The 15,332-nt window shown below is 53.3% G+C and overlaps 1 protein-coding gene across 11 annotated transcripts in view; it reads left to right on the plus strand.

The window, feature by feature from the left end:
- ARHGEF11 (Rho guanine nucleotide exchange factor 11) overlaps positions 1-14,327 on the plus strand; it is a 130,013-nt gene extending 115,686 nt beyond the window's left edge. For 10 of the 11 annotated variants that reach the window (XM_066261772.1, XM_066261776.1, XM_066261774.1 and 7 more), the window contains 19 exons: positions 1,657-1,836; positions 1,921-1,968; positions 2,176-2,363; positions 3,010-3,156; positions 3,859-3,938; positions 4,085-4,210; positions 4,766-4,883; positions 5,702-5,880; positions 6,488-6,563; positions 6,821-6,988; positions 7,808-7,898; positions 8,570-8,695; positions 9,144-9,205; positions 10,180-10,398; positions 10,655-11,017; positions 12,045-12,140; positions 12,965-13,212; positions 13,422-13,611; positions 13,849-14,327. In XM_066261772.1, coding sequence (XP_066117869.1) covers positions 1,657-1,836; positions 1,921-1,968; positions 2,176-2,363; positions 3,010-3,156; positions 3,859-3,938; positions 4,085-4,210; positions 4,766-4,883; positions 5,702-5,880; positions 6,488-6,563; positions 6,821-6,988; positions 7,808-7,898; positions 8,570-8,695; positions 9,144-9,205; positions 10,180-10,398; positions 10,655-11,017; positions 12,045-12,140; positions 12,965-13,212; positions 13,422-13,611; positions 13,849-13,907 — 2,764 coding nt within the window. In that variant the 3' untranslated portion in view covers positions 13,908-14,327. The remainder of the gene's footprint in view (positions 1-1,656; positions 1,837-1,920; positions 1,969-2,175; positions 2,364-3,009; positions 3,157-3,858; positions 3,939-4,084; positions 4,211-4,765; positions 4,884-5,701; positions 5,881-6,487; positions 6,564-6,820; positions 6,989-7,807; positions 7,899-8,569; positions 8,696-9,143; positions 9,206-10,179; positions 10,399-10,654; positions 11,018-12,044; positions 12,141-12,964; positions 13,213-13,421; positions 13,612-13,848) is intronic. The other variant, XM_066261779.1, reaches the window with a different exon arrangement.
- Positions 14,328-15,332: the final 1,005 nt, after the last annotated feature.

The following is a 15,332-nucleotide window of genomic DNA, read 5'->3' on the forward strand; positions in this document are numbered from 1 at the left end:
CCCTCGCTCAAGCTGGTGACCTTGGGGTCTCGAATCTGGGTCTTCCGCATCGCAGTCCGATGCTCTATCCACTGTGCCACCGCCCGGTCAGGCAGCATTTTGAAAAAATATTTGAGGCCGCTTGCAAACTTATATTCTTAAAGTTGATATTTGCCCTAAAACATTCACTATAATGTTTAGTAAATAGGATTACAAATTTATTCTCAGCAGAAGCCTTTGGATATCCTGACTAAGCTCACTAGCAACCTTAGAAGAAATAGCAATAGTACAGTAGGTTAGAGGTTGTCATAGATACTTAGCAGGTATAAGAAGCCTCTAATTATAGAGGGCATTACTCTAGGAATTTTGGGCCAAAGGTGGGTTATGTGCCTCACTTCTTGGTGGAAGTGTTACTCACTTCTGGGGATTTGAAGGAAGGTGCTTAGCTTTACAGCCCCAGTAACCTCACTGGATAAGATTTGTCATGCTAAAATGACCCATTGGGGGACACTGGAGAAAGTGGTTTTGAATTAGTCTGGGTTGGAATTGTTCTAACTGACTTCGGGGGTGAGTTCTGTAGGGGATCAGCTAGCAGCATGGTTTCTAACTCTGCTGATAAGCCTTCAGGATGCTGGGGGTGGGGGCAAGCCTCCATGCAGATCCTCTGGCAGTGTAAAGGCACTTGGCTCCTTCTGTGCAGAGCTCTCCAGACTCTACAGGCATTCTGTGGTCCTAGAGACATGGCAGGATGCAGATTAGTAATAATGTCAGCAAAGAAGCACCCTGCCAGGGCCATGGGTAGAGGCACCATCTTGGGCAGCAGGTGTTCAGAGAGGCTGGCTGTCTTGGGGCTAATGTGCTGCAGGACTCAGAAAAGAGCACCACCCACTCTTGAGCATTTCTTAAGCCCCAGAGACACTCACTGGCCAAGCCTGGCAGGCCAGGGAGCAAGTTACTGCTCGTTGGTCAGCAGGTTCTTATAAGTGTGCTCTCAAGCTGGTCTGCTCCCAGGAGAGGAAGTGGAAGCTTAGGATGGATACTGTCTATTTCAAAATGAAAGAAATCGCATTACAGCTGAAGAGGTAGGGATCTACCAGCAGATAGAATATTCTGACAGAGAATGCTAGAATGAATGTGTGAAGACAATGCCTGTACTTCCCTCCTAGAAGATCTTGTAAAAAGAAGGATCCACCTCAAGCAGAGTCCACAGTGGGAGCTGACCTGCTCCATGGTAGAAAGCAAGATAGACTGGCCACCAGAAAGCCAAAGGGTGGCCAGGATGGGACCTGGTAGTCCCTGACGAGGGACTTGGCAGTACCCACAGCTTTGCTGAGGGGGCCTGGCTTCTCTGGCATTAGGACACACTGCAAGTCTGATTCTGTTAGTCCCACATTTCACTTTCCTGTTAGGACCCCTTTCGGATCGGTCACAAGCAAGAGAAGAGGCTCTGTCCATCCCAAACTGGGAAGAGGGAGAACTTGGAAGAGCAACAGAAGTAATTTATCATTGGGAAGCTCCTTTTCTCTAGGAATTTTTGGTGTTTTGGTGAATCGAGGTGTTTAGGCCTTTTGTGGGGGTGGGGTGGAGACTCTGCACCATTGAGGTGCCCTTGAGATGGGGCAGCAGATGAAGCTGGCCGGGACGTCGGATCCTAAGGTCTCTTTCCCTTTTCCCCAGCTCACGCTCAGAGATCCGCTTGGGCCGCTCTGAGAGCCTGAAGGGCCGGGAGGAGCTGAAGCGCTCTCGGAAGACTGAGAACGTGCCCCGCTCTCGCAGTGATGTCGACATGGATGCTGCTGCAGAGGCTGCCCGCCTCCACCAGTCAGCCTCGTCGTCTGCCTCCAGCCTCTCCACCAGGTGCGCAGGGCTCAGGTGGCTCAGCCTGCTGATATCACAGGGGCAGGGGCAGAGGGTTTCTGAGAGTTGACTTTCTATCTACAGGTCTCTTGAGAACCCAACCCCTCCCTTCACTCCCAAAATGGGCCGCAGGTGAGTGATGGGTGCAGTAGCACCTCTCTTTTGTCTGAGTCCCAGCCACATGCAGCTGTTCCTCTCACCCCTTGAGTGGCGGGTTGGGTATGCATCTCTTCATGGCCTGCTGGCCACAGGGCATGCAGGTTATGCAGGAGAGGGAGGGACAAACCCCATGTGTGAACTTTTCCTCCAAGTAAAGCTAAGCTGCCCATTTTCTCCCAGGAGCATTGAGTCCCCCAGCCTGGGGTTCTGCACAGATGTCCTCCTCCCCCACCTTCTAGAGGATGATCTGGGCCAGCTGTCTGACCTGGAGCCAGAGCCAGACACCCAAAACTGGCAGCATACAGTGGGCAAGGATGTGGTGGCTGGGCTAAGCCAGAGGGAGATTGACCGGCAGGAGGTCATCAATGGTAAGAATGTGTTCTGCCTTGCCTCACTCCCACTCTGACTCGTGGGAACAGGTGAATAGCACCTAAGATACAAACACTGGCATGAAGTAAATAGGGTGGGGCCCTAGGGACAGGACCAGGTCCATGTTGTTTATCCTGTAAGGCAGGGGTCCCCAAACTACGGCCCGCGGGCCACATGCGGCCCCCTGAGGCCATTTATCCGGCCCCCACCGCACTTCCGGAAGAGGCACCTCTTTCATTGGTGGTCAGTGAGAGGAGCATAGTTCCCATTGAAATACTGGTCAGTTTGTTGATTTAAATTTACTTGTTCTTTATTTTAAATGTTATATTTGTTCCCATTTTGTTTTTTTACTTTAAAATAAGATATGTGCAGTGTGCATAGGGATTTGTTCATAGTTTTTTTTATAGTCCAGCCCTCCAACGGTCTGAGGGACAGTGAACTGGCCCCCTGTGTAAAAAGTTTGGGGACCCCTGCTGTAAGGGATACCTCCATTCTGACCCTTGGGTGAGAGAGAAGGTGTATGATTTGAAAACAGCACTCAGTTCTCCCAAAAATTATTTGGGGGGGTCACAGTAGTGACTCTAGATACTTACTGATCTCTTTTCTGTCTGTCTTTCTACTACTCCTGTCACAACCCCTGCTCAGAGTTGTTTGTGACGGAGGCTTCCCATCTGCGCACACTACGAGTCCTGGACCTGATCTTCTACCAGCGAATGAAGAAGGAGAACCTGATGCCCCGGGAGGAGCTGGCCCAGCTCTTCCCCAACCTGCCTGAGCTCATAGAGATTCACAGTGAGCAGCCCTTCCCCACCTCCACTCTCCCTCCACACCTCTCTCTGGCTAGCCTTCAGACTCTTTTTTTTTTTTTTTTTTTTTTCATTTTTTTTTTTTTTTCTGAAGCTGGAAACAGGGAGAGACAGTCAGACAGACTCCCGCATGCGCCCGACCGGGATCCACCCGGCACGCCCACCAGGGGCGACGCTCTGCCCACCAGGGGGCGATGCTCTGCCCATCCTGGGCGTCGCCATGTTGCGACCAGAGCCACTCCAGCGCCTGAGGCAGAGGCCACAGAGCCATCCCCAGCGCCCGGGCCATCTTTGCTCCAATGGAGCCTTGGCTGCGGGAGGGGAAGAGAGAGACAGAGAGGAAAGCGCGGCGGAGGGGTGGAGAAGCAAATGGGCGCTTCTCCTGTGTGCCCTGGCCGGGAATCGAACCCGGGTCCTCCGCACGCTAGGCCGACGCTCTACCGCTGAGCCAACCGGCCAGGGCCGCCTTCAGACTCTTTGTTCCACTTTTGCCCACATGCCGAGGCCACCCTGTGTAGATAGCACTTACCAAGTCGTCTTTGGTGAGAGAGCTTGTTGTACAACCTGAAATCAGCATTCCACTTCCCCCCAAAGTAAATGGGTTTCTAGACCCTTCCCCACAACACTGCTGTCAGAGACCCCCTGCAGCTCAACACCAGGCCTTTCTGTTTCTGCTCCCCTCACCCAGATTCCTGGTGTGAAGCCATGAAGAAGCTTCGGGAGGAGGGCCCCATCATCAAAGAAATCAGTGACCTCATGCTGGCTCGGGTATACCTGCAAACTTCTCCTGTTCGGAGGAGACTTGGGAGGGGGGCTTATTACCCAAGGCTTGAGGATGTGACAAAGGAGGATGAGGGACCAGTCCCAAGCAGGGATGTGATGATGCCAGGCCCTGTGTCCATTCTGCCTTTCAGTTTGATGGCCCGGCCCGAGAGGAACTGCAGCAAGTGGCCGCCCAGTTCTGCTCGTACCAATCGATAGCCCTGGAGCTGATCAAGACCAAGCAGCGCAAGGAGAGCCGCTTCCAGCTCTTCATGCAGGTCCGCCCCGGGCTGTCCTTCTACCTTCTCTCATTGCCGCTAAACGTTAGCCAAGTCAGTCATATCTTAATAGTTTGGGCAGGGTCAGTAAATTAAGTTCCCCAAGGGTCTCCTGAACTTCCCTCCGAGGCCCTAGGTCTTCTCTCTTCTGGGAAGGATTATCCAGAATTCCCTGCACCCATCCGCACCCTCCCTCACACCACCTCTCCAAGAACACTGACACATACCCTCTCTCAAAACAGAGACTACTGTTTTTTGAAAAGGATACAGGATAAGCAGTTAGCAGGTCTGGCTCACCCATTTCCTGTCTATAAAGTGGGAATAACACCTGCTGTGTGTGGCTTGTTTGACCATATCCCTTCCATGAGCTTTTGTCTCCGTGTCCCCACCAACCCTTCCCTAAATATTCAAGGGAGAAGTTGCCATTGCTGTCAGAGTTACCCTCTGGAATTAGGACCTAGTTGGCATTTTCACACCCACCCAGGTCCTGAACCCATAAGCCAAATCCTAACCTCAGGTTGACGTCTTCCTGTGTCTGTGCCTCCTTTCGCCTAGGAAGCCGAGAGCCACCCTCAGTGTCGGCGGCTACAGCTGCGGGACCTCATTATCTCCGAGATGCAGCGGCTTACCAAGTACCCACTACTACTAGAGAACATCATCAAGCACACAGAGGGTAGGGCTGGGCCAGGGGCTAGTGTGGGAGGCAGCAGCCCTCATTTCAAAGTCTAGTTAGACTTGCTTTATGACCTTAGAAAATCACTGACCTCTCTGGTCTTCAGAGTCTTCATCCTTGTTATGGTTAGTCTCAAAGAAAATAATGATTATAAATAAAGTACATAGCAGCAGCAGGAGGTGAGGTCTACCTGTAGCCCGTATGTGGCCTTTGTGCAGCTCAGAAGACAGCATCTGAGTCGACAGGCTGGCCTGTGGAGGGCACCTTGGCTCCTCTGATGAATGTAGTCTCACACTAGGGCCATGGCTGATACCAGCCCCTGTTCTCCCCGCACTGCTGAATGCCTCCGCACAGCGCAGAAACAGCCGTCACATGTGGTAACTAGAGGAGTAGGGACCATGCTGAATAAGAGAGTCTAACCCCAGGCTTTCACTGTTCCTGGGATCCTGAGCATCTTCACTACTCTCAAAATTGGGATGTTAGATTCAGGGTATACAAGTGTGAGTAACCTCAACTCTATTTAACAGGTGTTCCTAGAGGCACAAGCACCCACAGTCTCTGTTCCTATCCCCCCACATCTGTAGAGCTGGTTGTGGTCTAGGCAAGAATTCCCAATTCAGTGTATTCAAAGCAGTGGTCTGAAATCCAAGGACTCTCAGTAAAAGATAATGTTACACTTGGTCCTCGGATTAGGCATACCCACATCTACTTGTCTGAGGTAAGCCAATGACCGTGGCTGTAAGTAGCCAGGTGATATCGGACTGCTACAGACTTCTCAGGCAGGAGCCCCTAACTACCACCTCTACACTGATTGGCAGGTGGCACCTCTGAGCATGAGAAGCTCTGCCGGGCCCGAGATCAGTGCCGGGAAATTCTCAAGTACGTGAATGAAGCAGTGAAGCAGACAGAGAACCGGCACCGTTTAGAGGGCTACCAGAAGCGCCTGGACACTACATCCCTGGAGAGGGCCAGCAACCCCCTGGCAGCAGAGTTCAAGGTAAGAGGCACCGGAGGCAGCATGGTCAGCCCCCCGCACACACGTACTTCTCGTTACCCTGAGAAGCAGAACTCTGATGAGGGCCTGGAGCATGGGAAGTAAGAGACATGGGCCGGTCTGATAGGATGGCTTGGCGGGACCCTGGAATACACATGCCTCCTGTCACCACTGTCAGTCCATCCCTAGATAGGCATTGTCAGCCCCACCAATAAAGACTAAATGTTAGACTCAGGTGGGAAAAGCAGGGTGTAGGAATTCAAACTTGAAGTGAAGGTCCTTTGGGAGGGAATAAAGCTAAAAGGACAGGCAGGTAAAGTAGATCTTCTTAGGAAGGTGGGTGGCATGTGGTAAAGGGTAGATGAGTGAGACCCGAGCCAAAGCCAACGGCATATCCCCCAGTGCAGCGCAGGGTATGTGACTTCGTGCTGGCCTTTATATGATGTCCCTCACAAGAGGGTAAGGACAAGGACTGTTTCTTGCCACCACTGATCCCCAGCACCTTAGCATGGTGTCTGGCACATACATAGTAGGTTCTTGAATACTTGTTGAGTGAATGAATGAATGAATGAATGAATGAACAAATGAACAAACTGTTTCTCCTTAACAGAGCCTGGATCTTACAACCAGAAAGATGATCCATGAGGGGCCCTTGACCTGGAGGATCAGCAAGGATAAGACCCTGGGTATGTGCGGGCGGGCGGGGGCCCAGGGGGCACCTGTGGTGGCTGGGCTGCTACACCGCTTCTCTCCCTGGAGCACGAGTCCTAGAAACTGGTGCTCTAAAGGGGTAGTAAGGGAGGATGAGAGCTCAGACTCCTTAAGCACAGGGTTGGGGGATACCAAAAAGAAAGGGGCCAGCCATCCCAGAGCCCCTGGTGCCCCTGTGTTGGTTGATGGAGGAGTGGCTACTGAAGTCCTTACGAGCACCACGTGCTCCCAGACCTCCACGTGTTGCTGCTGGAGGACCTCCTCGTGCTGCTGCAGAAACAGGACGAGAAGCTGCTGCTTAAGTGCCACAGCAAGATGGCCGTTGGCTCCTCAGACAGCAAGCAGACCTTCAGCCCTGTGCTCAAGCTCAATGCCGTTCTCATCCGCTCTGTGGCCACAGGTACAGTGAGGAGACAGTCCCAGCTGGCCTGGGCCCCAGGCTGTGATCACTGATACTAGTGTCCAGTGTGTGCTGGGTGACACAGGGCCAATCTGGGGCCTTACAGAAGTTACCGGTCCACCTGGGTTCCTTCCCTCCTTTCCCTCCTGTCCTGACCCACCTAAGCAGGAGGATGTGATCAAATATGGGGTAGGATATGGGTTGGATGGGGATCGAGATGAAGATAAACAATCTGGTGCAGACAGAGGGGATACAGGGATACGAGACCCAGGATGTGCTAAAGATGCGTAAGCAGGATTGAGCAGAGTAGGACATGTCTTCCTGCTGCAAGAGTGATGGGCAGAAGACTGAAGGCCCACAGTACAGGGCCACATCCAGGGGACAGATATTTCACTGACAAGTGGAGTGTGCACAGGAAAGGGCTCTGGAGCAAGAGCCTGGCAACCACATTCTCTGGGCTCACTTTCCTCCTCGATAGCATGGGGTGACACCTACCTTGCCTCTTAGGGGCTCGAAGGGATGATGGGCATGAAAAGTTTTATAAACCCTACGCACCACACGTTAGCCCTCACTGTTAAGAAAGCAGGAGGGTAATGAGTGGCTGTGAAAGATACCATCCCGGGATCCAGAATTGTCTCTGTCCCTTGTAAGTGGGTCCCAAGCAGTTCTGATGACCCAGGTCTGTCTGTCTTGTGCTGCATTCTTCATCTGTGTGGAAGTTCGGGGTTTTGAGTCTGCAACTCTGTTGCCCTGGCCCGTGTTGGAGTCTGGCCTCTGCCACCCCTGTTCAGTGCCTTGTACTTTCATTTTCTTACACAGATAAACGGGCCTTCTTCATCATCTGCACCTCCGAGTTGGGCCCACCCCAGATCTATGAGCTGGTGGCATTGACCTCATCAGATAAGAACACGTGAGAATTGATTCAAGGGTCACACATAATTGATGTCCCCCAGCGACCAGGGTGGTGTGTGTGAGGACAGGAGATGGGCCCCAGAGCAGTCAGAGGACAGGGCACTGGGGAAGGAAGTGGAAGATAAGACAGACCGAGGGGCTTGTAGGGTCACCGTCCCGGCCCCTGTAAGCTGTGAGAGGGAGGAGTTCCCAGCAATGTTCCATTTTACTCTCCTTTCCTTTCTCTGGCTCCCTTCCCTGCTGCTTGGGTTCTCTTCCCTTTCCCCACAAATGTTTTAGATTAATACATTCTTCGTAGATGTTTGCCTCCAGGACCCTCATCCCCACCTTGGTCATTCATGCACCCCATGCTCCCTGGCAGTAGCAGCCGGAGGTGGCGTGGCACAGAGGAAGGACACAGGTGGAGTCAGGCAGTTTATCAACTTCAGGGTTTTCATCTGTAAAATGTGGGTCCTGAGAGTTATTTTGAGAGAGAACAGGTATAGAATGCTCAGCACAGAGTGTAACTGAGGGTTGGTAGCTGCAAGTAATAGAAGCACCGAGGAGCAGCCAGCCAGGACTCTAAGGGCAAGTGGGGACCTGCTGGGCTGAGGGTCCCTGGGCAGGGTTTGGAGAAAGGTTTCCAGGCTCTTGTTCTCACCACGTTCTCTCTGTCCTGCCGAGCTACAGGTGGATGGAACTCTTAGAAGAGGCTGTGCAGAACACCACTAGGCACCCCGGAGCTGCCCCGATCCCTGTCCGTCCCCCGCCCCCAGGCCCCCAGGAGTCAGCCCACCAGAGCCTCAGATCCAGCAGGTGCTTAGCCCTCCAGGCCCCCTTGCTTGCCCACTCCACGCCCCTGCTCTCTGCTGTTCCTAAGCCTTCACTGCTGGGGATGGTCAGCCTTGGCAAATAGGTGTGAGCAGGCAGGAAGAGGGACAGTCCCACACATCTGCTTTCCTTCCCTGTCTGCTGTCCCCAGCGATCCCACACGGCTGTAATGGAGACGACAGCTAAAGTGGGGAGGGGAGGTAGAATCAGCCCAGGAGAGCCTCGGCCAGCACCCAGCCATCCTTTCCAGGCTGCCACCAGTGATGCAGCAAGCACCGAAACAGCATCTTCCTTCTCGTTCCCTATTACCTCGTCCCCTGTTCTCTCTGGAGGCCGGAGGCCAGGGTGGAATTTCATGACCTCAGGCCTCCTAGCTGGTGGAGAGCCAACACTCCCAGCAGGTGATCTCTCCCCTGCTTGTTTCTCCCCTCAGGGTAGGACTGGATGACTCTGAAGTATTCCAGAGTGAGCGGGAACCAGAGGAGCTCCCTGAAGGTGAGTCCCTGAATGGTCTCCCTGGGAGATAACCCCAGTTCATTTTCTGTAGGCACAGGTAGGAAGGTGGGCAGGGCTGCGGCAGGGGTGATGGGAAGGATATATCAGGGCCAGAGGTGTGAGGTTTTGATAAAAATAGAGGGGGAAAATGGAGGAAGAGAGTCTGGAAGAAGAAGAAAGCAGACTTAAGCAAGTGTAGACTAGCGCACTAGAACAGAGATGTGGACCCTGGCTCTCTGGATAAAAGGTATTTAGCAGTGGAGGAAGAGAGGGACATTTGGGAGTGCAGGGCCCCTTGTTTCCTGCAGTCAGGGTTACCAACGAAGAAGGAGATGCAGGCAGAAACTGTGTACTAGGGAGTGCATTGTGCAGGAATCCCCAGGGTGTGGGCGTAAGACCTCAAAGGGCTTAAAACAATTACCAGAATAGGATGGGCATTGGCAAGAAGGCCCAAACAGAATTCTTGTTGATAATTTTATGTGAAATAACTTAACGATCTTCAGTATAGAAAGATCTCCCTGGATAGACAACCTGACTGGGTCCCTTTTCTGTTTCTTCTGCTTAAAATGCTGTTCCTCCTCATTTCCACGCCTCCTTCAAGTCTTGCCTTCCCACACTTATGCCTTCTTTGACCCCTCCACTTAGAACTGTAATCAGCACCCTGATCCCCCCCACACTCTGCTCTGTTTTTCTTCTTTCCAGTAGCAATTCCCACCAATTTATTTAGGTGACTTACTTACTTCATTATTTCTCTGTCCCTGCGCTTGAATTTAAGCTCCACAGGACAGAAACCTTTGTTTTTTATTTACTGGTGTATGCCAAGAGCCTGGGACAGTGCCTGGCCATTGCAGGTGCTCAGTAAACATGTGGATCAGCCAATGTTCCCAGCCCCTTAAATCCAAAGCTGGGCATGGGATCAACCCTTGCATCCCTCTCTCTTTCCCTGCCTTACACCGTCTGCTCGTCCAAAACAGGTACTGGGCCTCAGCAGAGGGTCCGAGGGAAGTACCCGGTCCTGCTGGAGGCCCCCGAGCATGAGGACAGCATAGAGAAAAAGGAGCTGGGTGCCCTGCCTCACCCATCCGCATCCCTGGACAGAGAGGACAGGGGTGGCAGGACAAGGGACCCCATTGTCCTGCCCCTCCCGGGCCCTCTGTTCATGGAAGGACTTGCAGATGCAGCCCTAGAAGATGGTGAGTGCCTCGCAGACCCTGCCATCAGTCCCTAGTCCCCCAGTAGCATGACCAGCATGAAGTGGCAAATGTCTGCACCTTCCGGAAGATTCTCCCTTGTGCCTGAGGAGAGGTCATGCACAGTTGTCACTCCCAACTGAGAAGGCAGGTTCACCAACTTGGGGGTTGGGAGGGGAATAGCAACCCTTCTGCCACCTCTGCACTCCCCCACTGGCTGGGTCCTGTGCCAGGGCAGCCACCTCCTTGTTCCCTCCAGTGGAGAACCTGCGGCAGCTGATCCTGTGGGGCCTGCTGCCACCGCACTCCAGGGCGCCACAGGCTGCGGGGGAGCCCGAGGACGACCTGACGCCTACACCGTCTGTCGTCAGCGTCACCTCTCACCCCTGGGACCCGGGCTCGCCTGGAGGAGGTGCCGCTGCGGGCGAAGGGGAGAGCACCCCGTTCCCAGGGCCAGAGGGGGGCCAGCCGGAGCAAGAGGACGTGGCTCTCTGTTCTCTGGAACACCTGCCCCCAAGGACCAGACATTCTGGGATCTGGGAGTCTCCTGAGCTGGACAGGAACCCAGAGGAAGAGGCTTCAAGCACAGAGGCAGCAGGAAGTTACAAAGTTGTGAGAAAAGGTAAAGTAAATTGGGACCCACAGGGAAGATAAACACCTGGTTTTGCTAGGATAGAGGCAAGCCTCCCAAAAGGCTGCTTCCTTCCCGACCTTATCCTGGAAACCATGTGTGCAGAGGCTTACACTGGGTCCTCGGGGAAGGAGACTTGTTGATAACAAGCAAAGGCATTGGGGCGAACAGTTAAGTTTCAAAGCTCTACCTCCATCAGTTCTTATCTGTGTGACTTTAGAGCAAACTCTGAACCATCTCTGAACTTCATTCGGTAATACGAGGCTATTACCTGTTGCCTGGCACTAACCAGCCCTCAGCCTAAGTCTCTGCTAGTGCTGTTCCTCACTGACCTGGCAGTCCTAAGGAAAACGTCTGGCTCTTCTTAGAACCTCAGACCCAGAAAGACAAGGACTCCTGCTTGTAGCCAGTCCCTCCAGAGGACAGCAGTGAAGGAACTGGCAGTGTAGGATGGAGGCCGCAGCCGGACCAGAGAGGGAGCAGAGAGGAGGGGTGTGGCGAGTGAACGAGGTGGTGCGGAAGGCACCCAGCTGTGGATACGGGGATGGCTCTAAGACAAGAAACACTGAGACTGGCTAGGATGGGCATTCAGGACAGGTCTGTCTGACCAGAGCAGTGAGCCCAGGGGAGGCTGATGCAGGGAGGGGTCAGCCAGACAGGAAAGACTGGTCGAGGGGCGCAGCAGGAAAGGGTGCTCCTGGGGGGGGATGGGGTTCAAGATTAGTACTGGGGTTCCAGTCCTCCCCGAGTTCTCAGCTCCGCCTGCCTTTCCAGGAGCATTTTGATTCTGTCTGCTAAAGGTCTGTCCTCTCCCCGAGTCTCTGGGAACTGACCTTCCTCTTCTCTCCTTTGGTGAATTGGTGGGAAAGTTCTCTGCAGCTCCCTGGGGTGTAGTCATGTGTGAGCTTGTGTTCACTGTGTTCTTCCCTTTTTCTTTTTCTCCATCTTCCTCCTGTCCCTCCCTTCCCTTCTCTTCTGGTTTCTGCTCTCCCTGGTGGTGGTGTCGGTGTCGGTGCAGCTGAGGTGGCAGGCAGCAAGGCTGTCCCTGCACTACCAGAGAGTGGCCAGTCAGAGCCTGAGCCACCTGAAGTGGAAGGCGAAGCAAAGGCTACGGGTAATGAACCCTCCTGGGAGCCAGAGACAGGCTAGGGCTGCGAGCGGGGCTCAGAGGGCAGAGCTGGGCCCGGGGTGCGAGAGCCCAGCCTGTGGGCCAGAGCCGGGGCAGACTTCGTGCCATCCCCTTGTCGAAAGCCACACAGGCCTCTGTCAGAGCAGTACGGTACACAGCCTGTGCTCGGTCCGGAGGTGGTGCGGAAAGCCCAGCCTGGCACCCAGGGCCCAGCATCCTTAGCCTGACATTCTGAGCTACTTCTTCCCCAGTCCAGCCACCACTCCAGTGTCACTGTAGAGATAGGCCTCCGTGCCCACCAGAGTCCCTCAGCATTTCCCTATGCTCACTGCCCTGTCAGGCCCTCTGCAGCCTTCCCCAGCTGTCTGACCCCCTGTGATGAGTGAGATATCTCTAGGATTGTGAAGTAGATGGCATTTGGGGCAGACGCCAGCTTGAAAAGGTGCTGAGTGGAGAAGGCTACTGAGCAAAGCTTTTCAAAAGTTCCTAAAACCAGCTGTCACCCCTTTACTCTTCCTTCAAGGAGTGGAAGCCCCTCTTGTTTCCCAAATGAAACACGACAACCCTGCCACCTCTCCCTTTACTTCCACCACTAAGCATCTTCCCTTGTGTAGGACACACTAAGCAAAACTACCCTCTAGAAGACTCCAGAAGAAGAGGCTTTAGACCAGCAGGCCGTGCTCTGAGCTCATCTGTAGGATGGCTTCCCTGGCCCAGTCAGTCAGCACTGGGAATGCCAAGAAAGGAGAGAATGGCTTACACTTCCTCCGCATTTGCCTCCTAATCTCTTTCTCTCGCCATGGGGACAGGAAACTGTTTTTATGTCAGCATGCCAGCAGGACCCGTGGACTCAAGCACCGACTCCTCAGGGGCACCCACAGACCTCTCCAAGCCTGACAGCCTCCCTGCCTGGCAGGCAGAGCCTCCGCCCCAGCTGCAGGGAGGCAGTGGAGACCAAAGGCGCCCCAGCCGCTCTCCGCCAAGCCTGGGCCTCAGGGATGTGGGCATAATCTTCCGAACCATTGAGCAACTCACCTGCAAACTCAACAGGCTCAAGGTGAGGGAAACCAAGGCAGCAGGGTAAGCAGCCTGTGGCCAGTCATGAGCCTGGCCTGGTACAAAGTTCCTGAAGGGACATGGACCAGAGGTCTGTGTCCATGGGAGCCCAGGATCTCGGCCTGGCCCGTGGCGCAGTCTCAGACACAGCCCCTTCCCCAGTGGCCTTGTGAACAGGACTTAAGCAGACATTCCCCTGTGCTCTTCTAGGACATGGAGTTAGCCCACAGAGAGCTGCTCAAGTCCCTCGGGGGAGAGTCCTCTGGTGGCAACACACCTGTGTGCAGTTTCCACACGGACACGGCTAGATGGACAGACAGCTCCTTGTCACCTCCAGCAAAGGAACTCCTGTCCTCTGACTCCAGGGACAACCACGAATTGGGGCCCTGCCCTGAGGACAGTGAGTGAAGCTGATTTCCTTTCTGTACCAGCCCTGGGGAGAAGGCCTCCCCACTAATGAGGAAATGCTGTCACACAGTGTGAGGAGAAAGAAAGGGGTCCTGAGGGGGCAGTTTCATTTCCCCTTTGTGCAGTTAATTCCCCAGCTCTCATGAGCTTGAGGACTTTCCAGGCAAAGCATAAGAGAGAGGGTCATCTCGGAGGCCAGCTCCTCACGTCATCACTGCATCCTCCACAGGCACCAGCGTCTCCCTGGAAGACAGCGCAGCAGATGCAGCCACATCCCCAGGACTGTAACGGTCCATACCATCAAATCCTCTGCATCACCACTCTGCTAGGGACTGGCCCAGAGCAGGGCACAGGGTAGGGACACGCAGGACCTCCTGTGGTAGAGGCAGTTGAGGAGACGGATCTACCAAGGGAGATCCGCATATTGCTTGGGAGTCCAGTTACAGTGTCTTTTCCCCTGCCTTCAGCCCAGCCCTCCAAGGCCTCAGGTCTCCTGTGCATGCTGACTGCCTCTGAAAGGCACCCCTTGTCCCACATAAGTGTGTCCACGGGTATGCGTGGGTACCCTCAGACATGCAAGTGAAAGAGGGAGACTTCTGTGTAAATGCACTTTCTTCTTCTCCCTTCTCCACAGGACCCCACGGCTGAGGGGCTGCCTCCACCTCTCCTCTCTGTTACTTGGTTTCCTATAAATATCTATGTATTGTACGTGCATCTTTGCTATTGTAAATAACTGACCTTTTTTTGTTCCTGTTTCTGGAGTGCTGGAGGCAGCTACAGAAGCCACTGCTAAAAGAAGAGGAGGTTCACTTGCTTCTAGTTAACACCCAGCTCCAGGGTCAAGGCCTGAAGGGTGAGCCAGCCAAGAGTGTCCCAGTCCCCTATGGGCCCAGCTAGTGTGGGGACCTGGTCTCTGCAGCTCGGAACGAAGCTAGTCCCTCCCCGCTAGGACTTCTCGTAATCAGGGGAATTTCATACCCCACCTGTGTCCACCTTTTCCCTAAAAAACCAGTGCATCAGGTACGGAGCTAAAAATTGAGCGCCAGGACATAGGGGTTTGAATGCTGGAGTCCCTCCATTCACCTGGGACCGTCCCCAGAGGCCATTGCAACACTGGCCCGTTACCATGTCCACTGCACTCCCCCACTGACTAATAGAATATACACACTGTGCTAGGTGTATATATACATATACATAAATATATATATATAATATATAAAATATAGATATGGAAATGACTGTTTTGCTGTTAAGATAATGTATACTCTTATTTTCTTCCTTTCATGGTTAAGGTTTTTTGTTTGTTTTTGTTTTTTAAGAAAAGTTAAATATTCTTCAACTGCAGTGGTGTGTGTGTGACTCTTGAAACTGCTGTGATAAAAGATATGTGGTTGTTCCCCCCGAGACTGGTTAAAATTGGATAGAGGGACAGAATGAAGTGCCTCACTCCTGGTATCCAGTCCCTAGACCCAGGTCTTGCCATATTCTCTCTCATAGCTCCAGATCTGTGCTCAGTGAGCTACAGTTTGGCAAACTAAGCTATACAGCCCCATGGCCAAAACATGAAAATACACTTAATCCACTTAATTTCAAAATGTACACATCTATATACATAGGAGCACTGGACCCAGAGTTATGAGACCTCAAGAGCTGCCCTCAGTGAGCTTCAGGACTTGAAAGGCAAGCATGAAGGGGAGGGTCATCTCGAAGGCC

Source organism: Saccopteryx bilineata, chromosome 2 (assembly GCF_036850765.1).
Source record: "Saccopteryx bilineata isolate mSacBil1 chromosome 2, mSacBil1_pri_phased_curated, whole genome shotgun sequence".
In the NCBI taxonomy this organism is placed as follows: Eukaryota; Metazoa; Chordata; class Mammalia; order Chiroptera; family Emballonuridae; genus Saccopteryx; species Saccopteryx bilineata.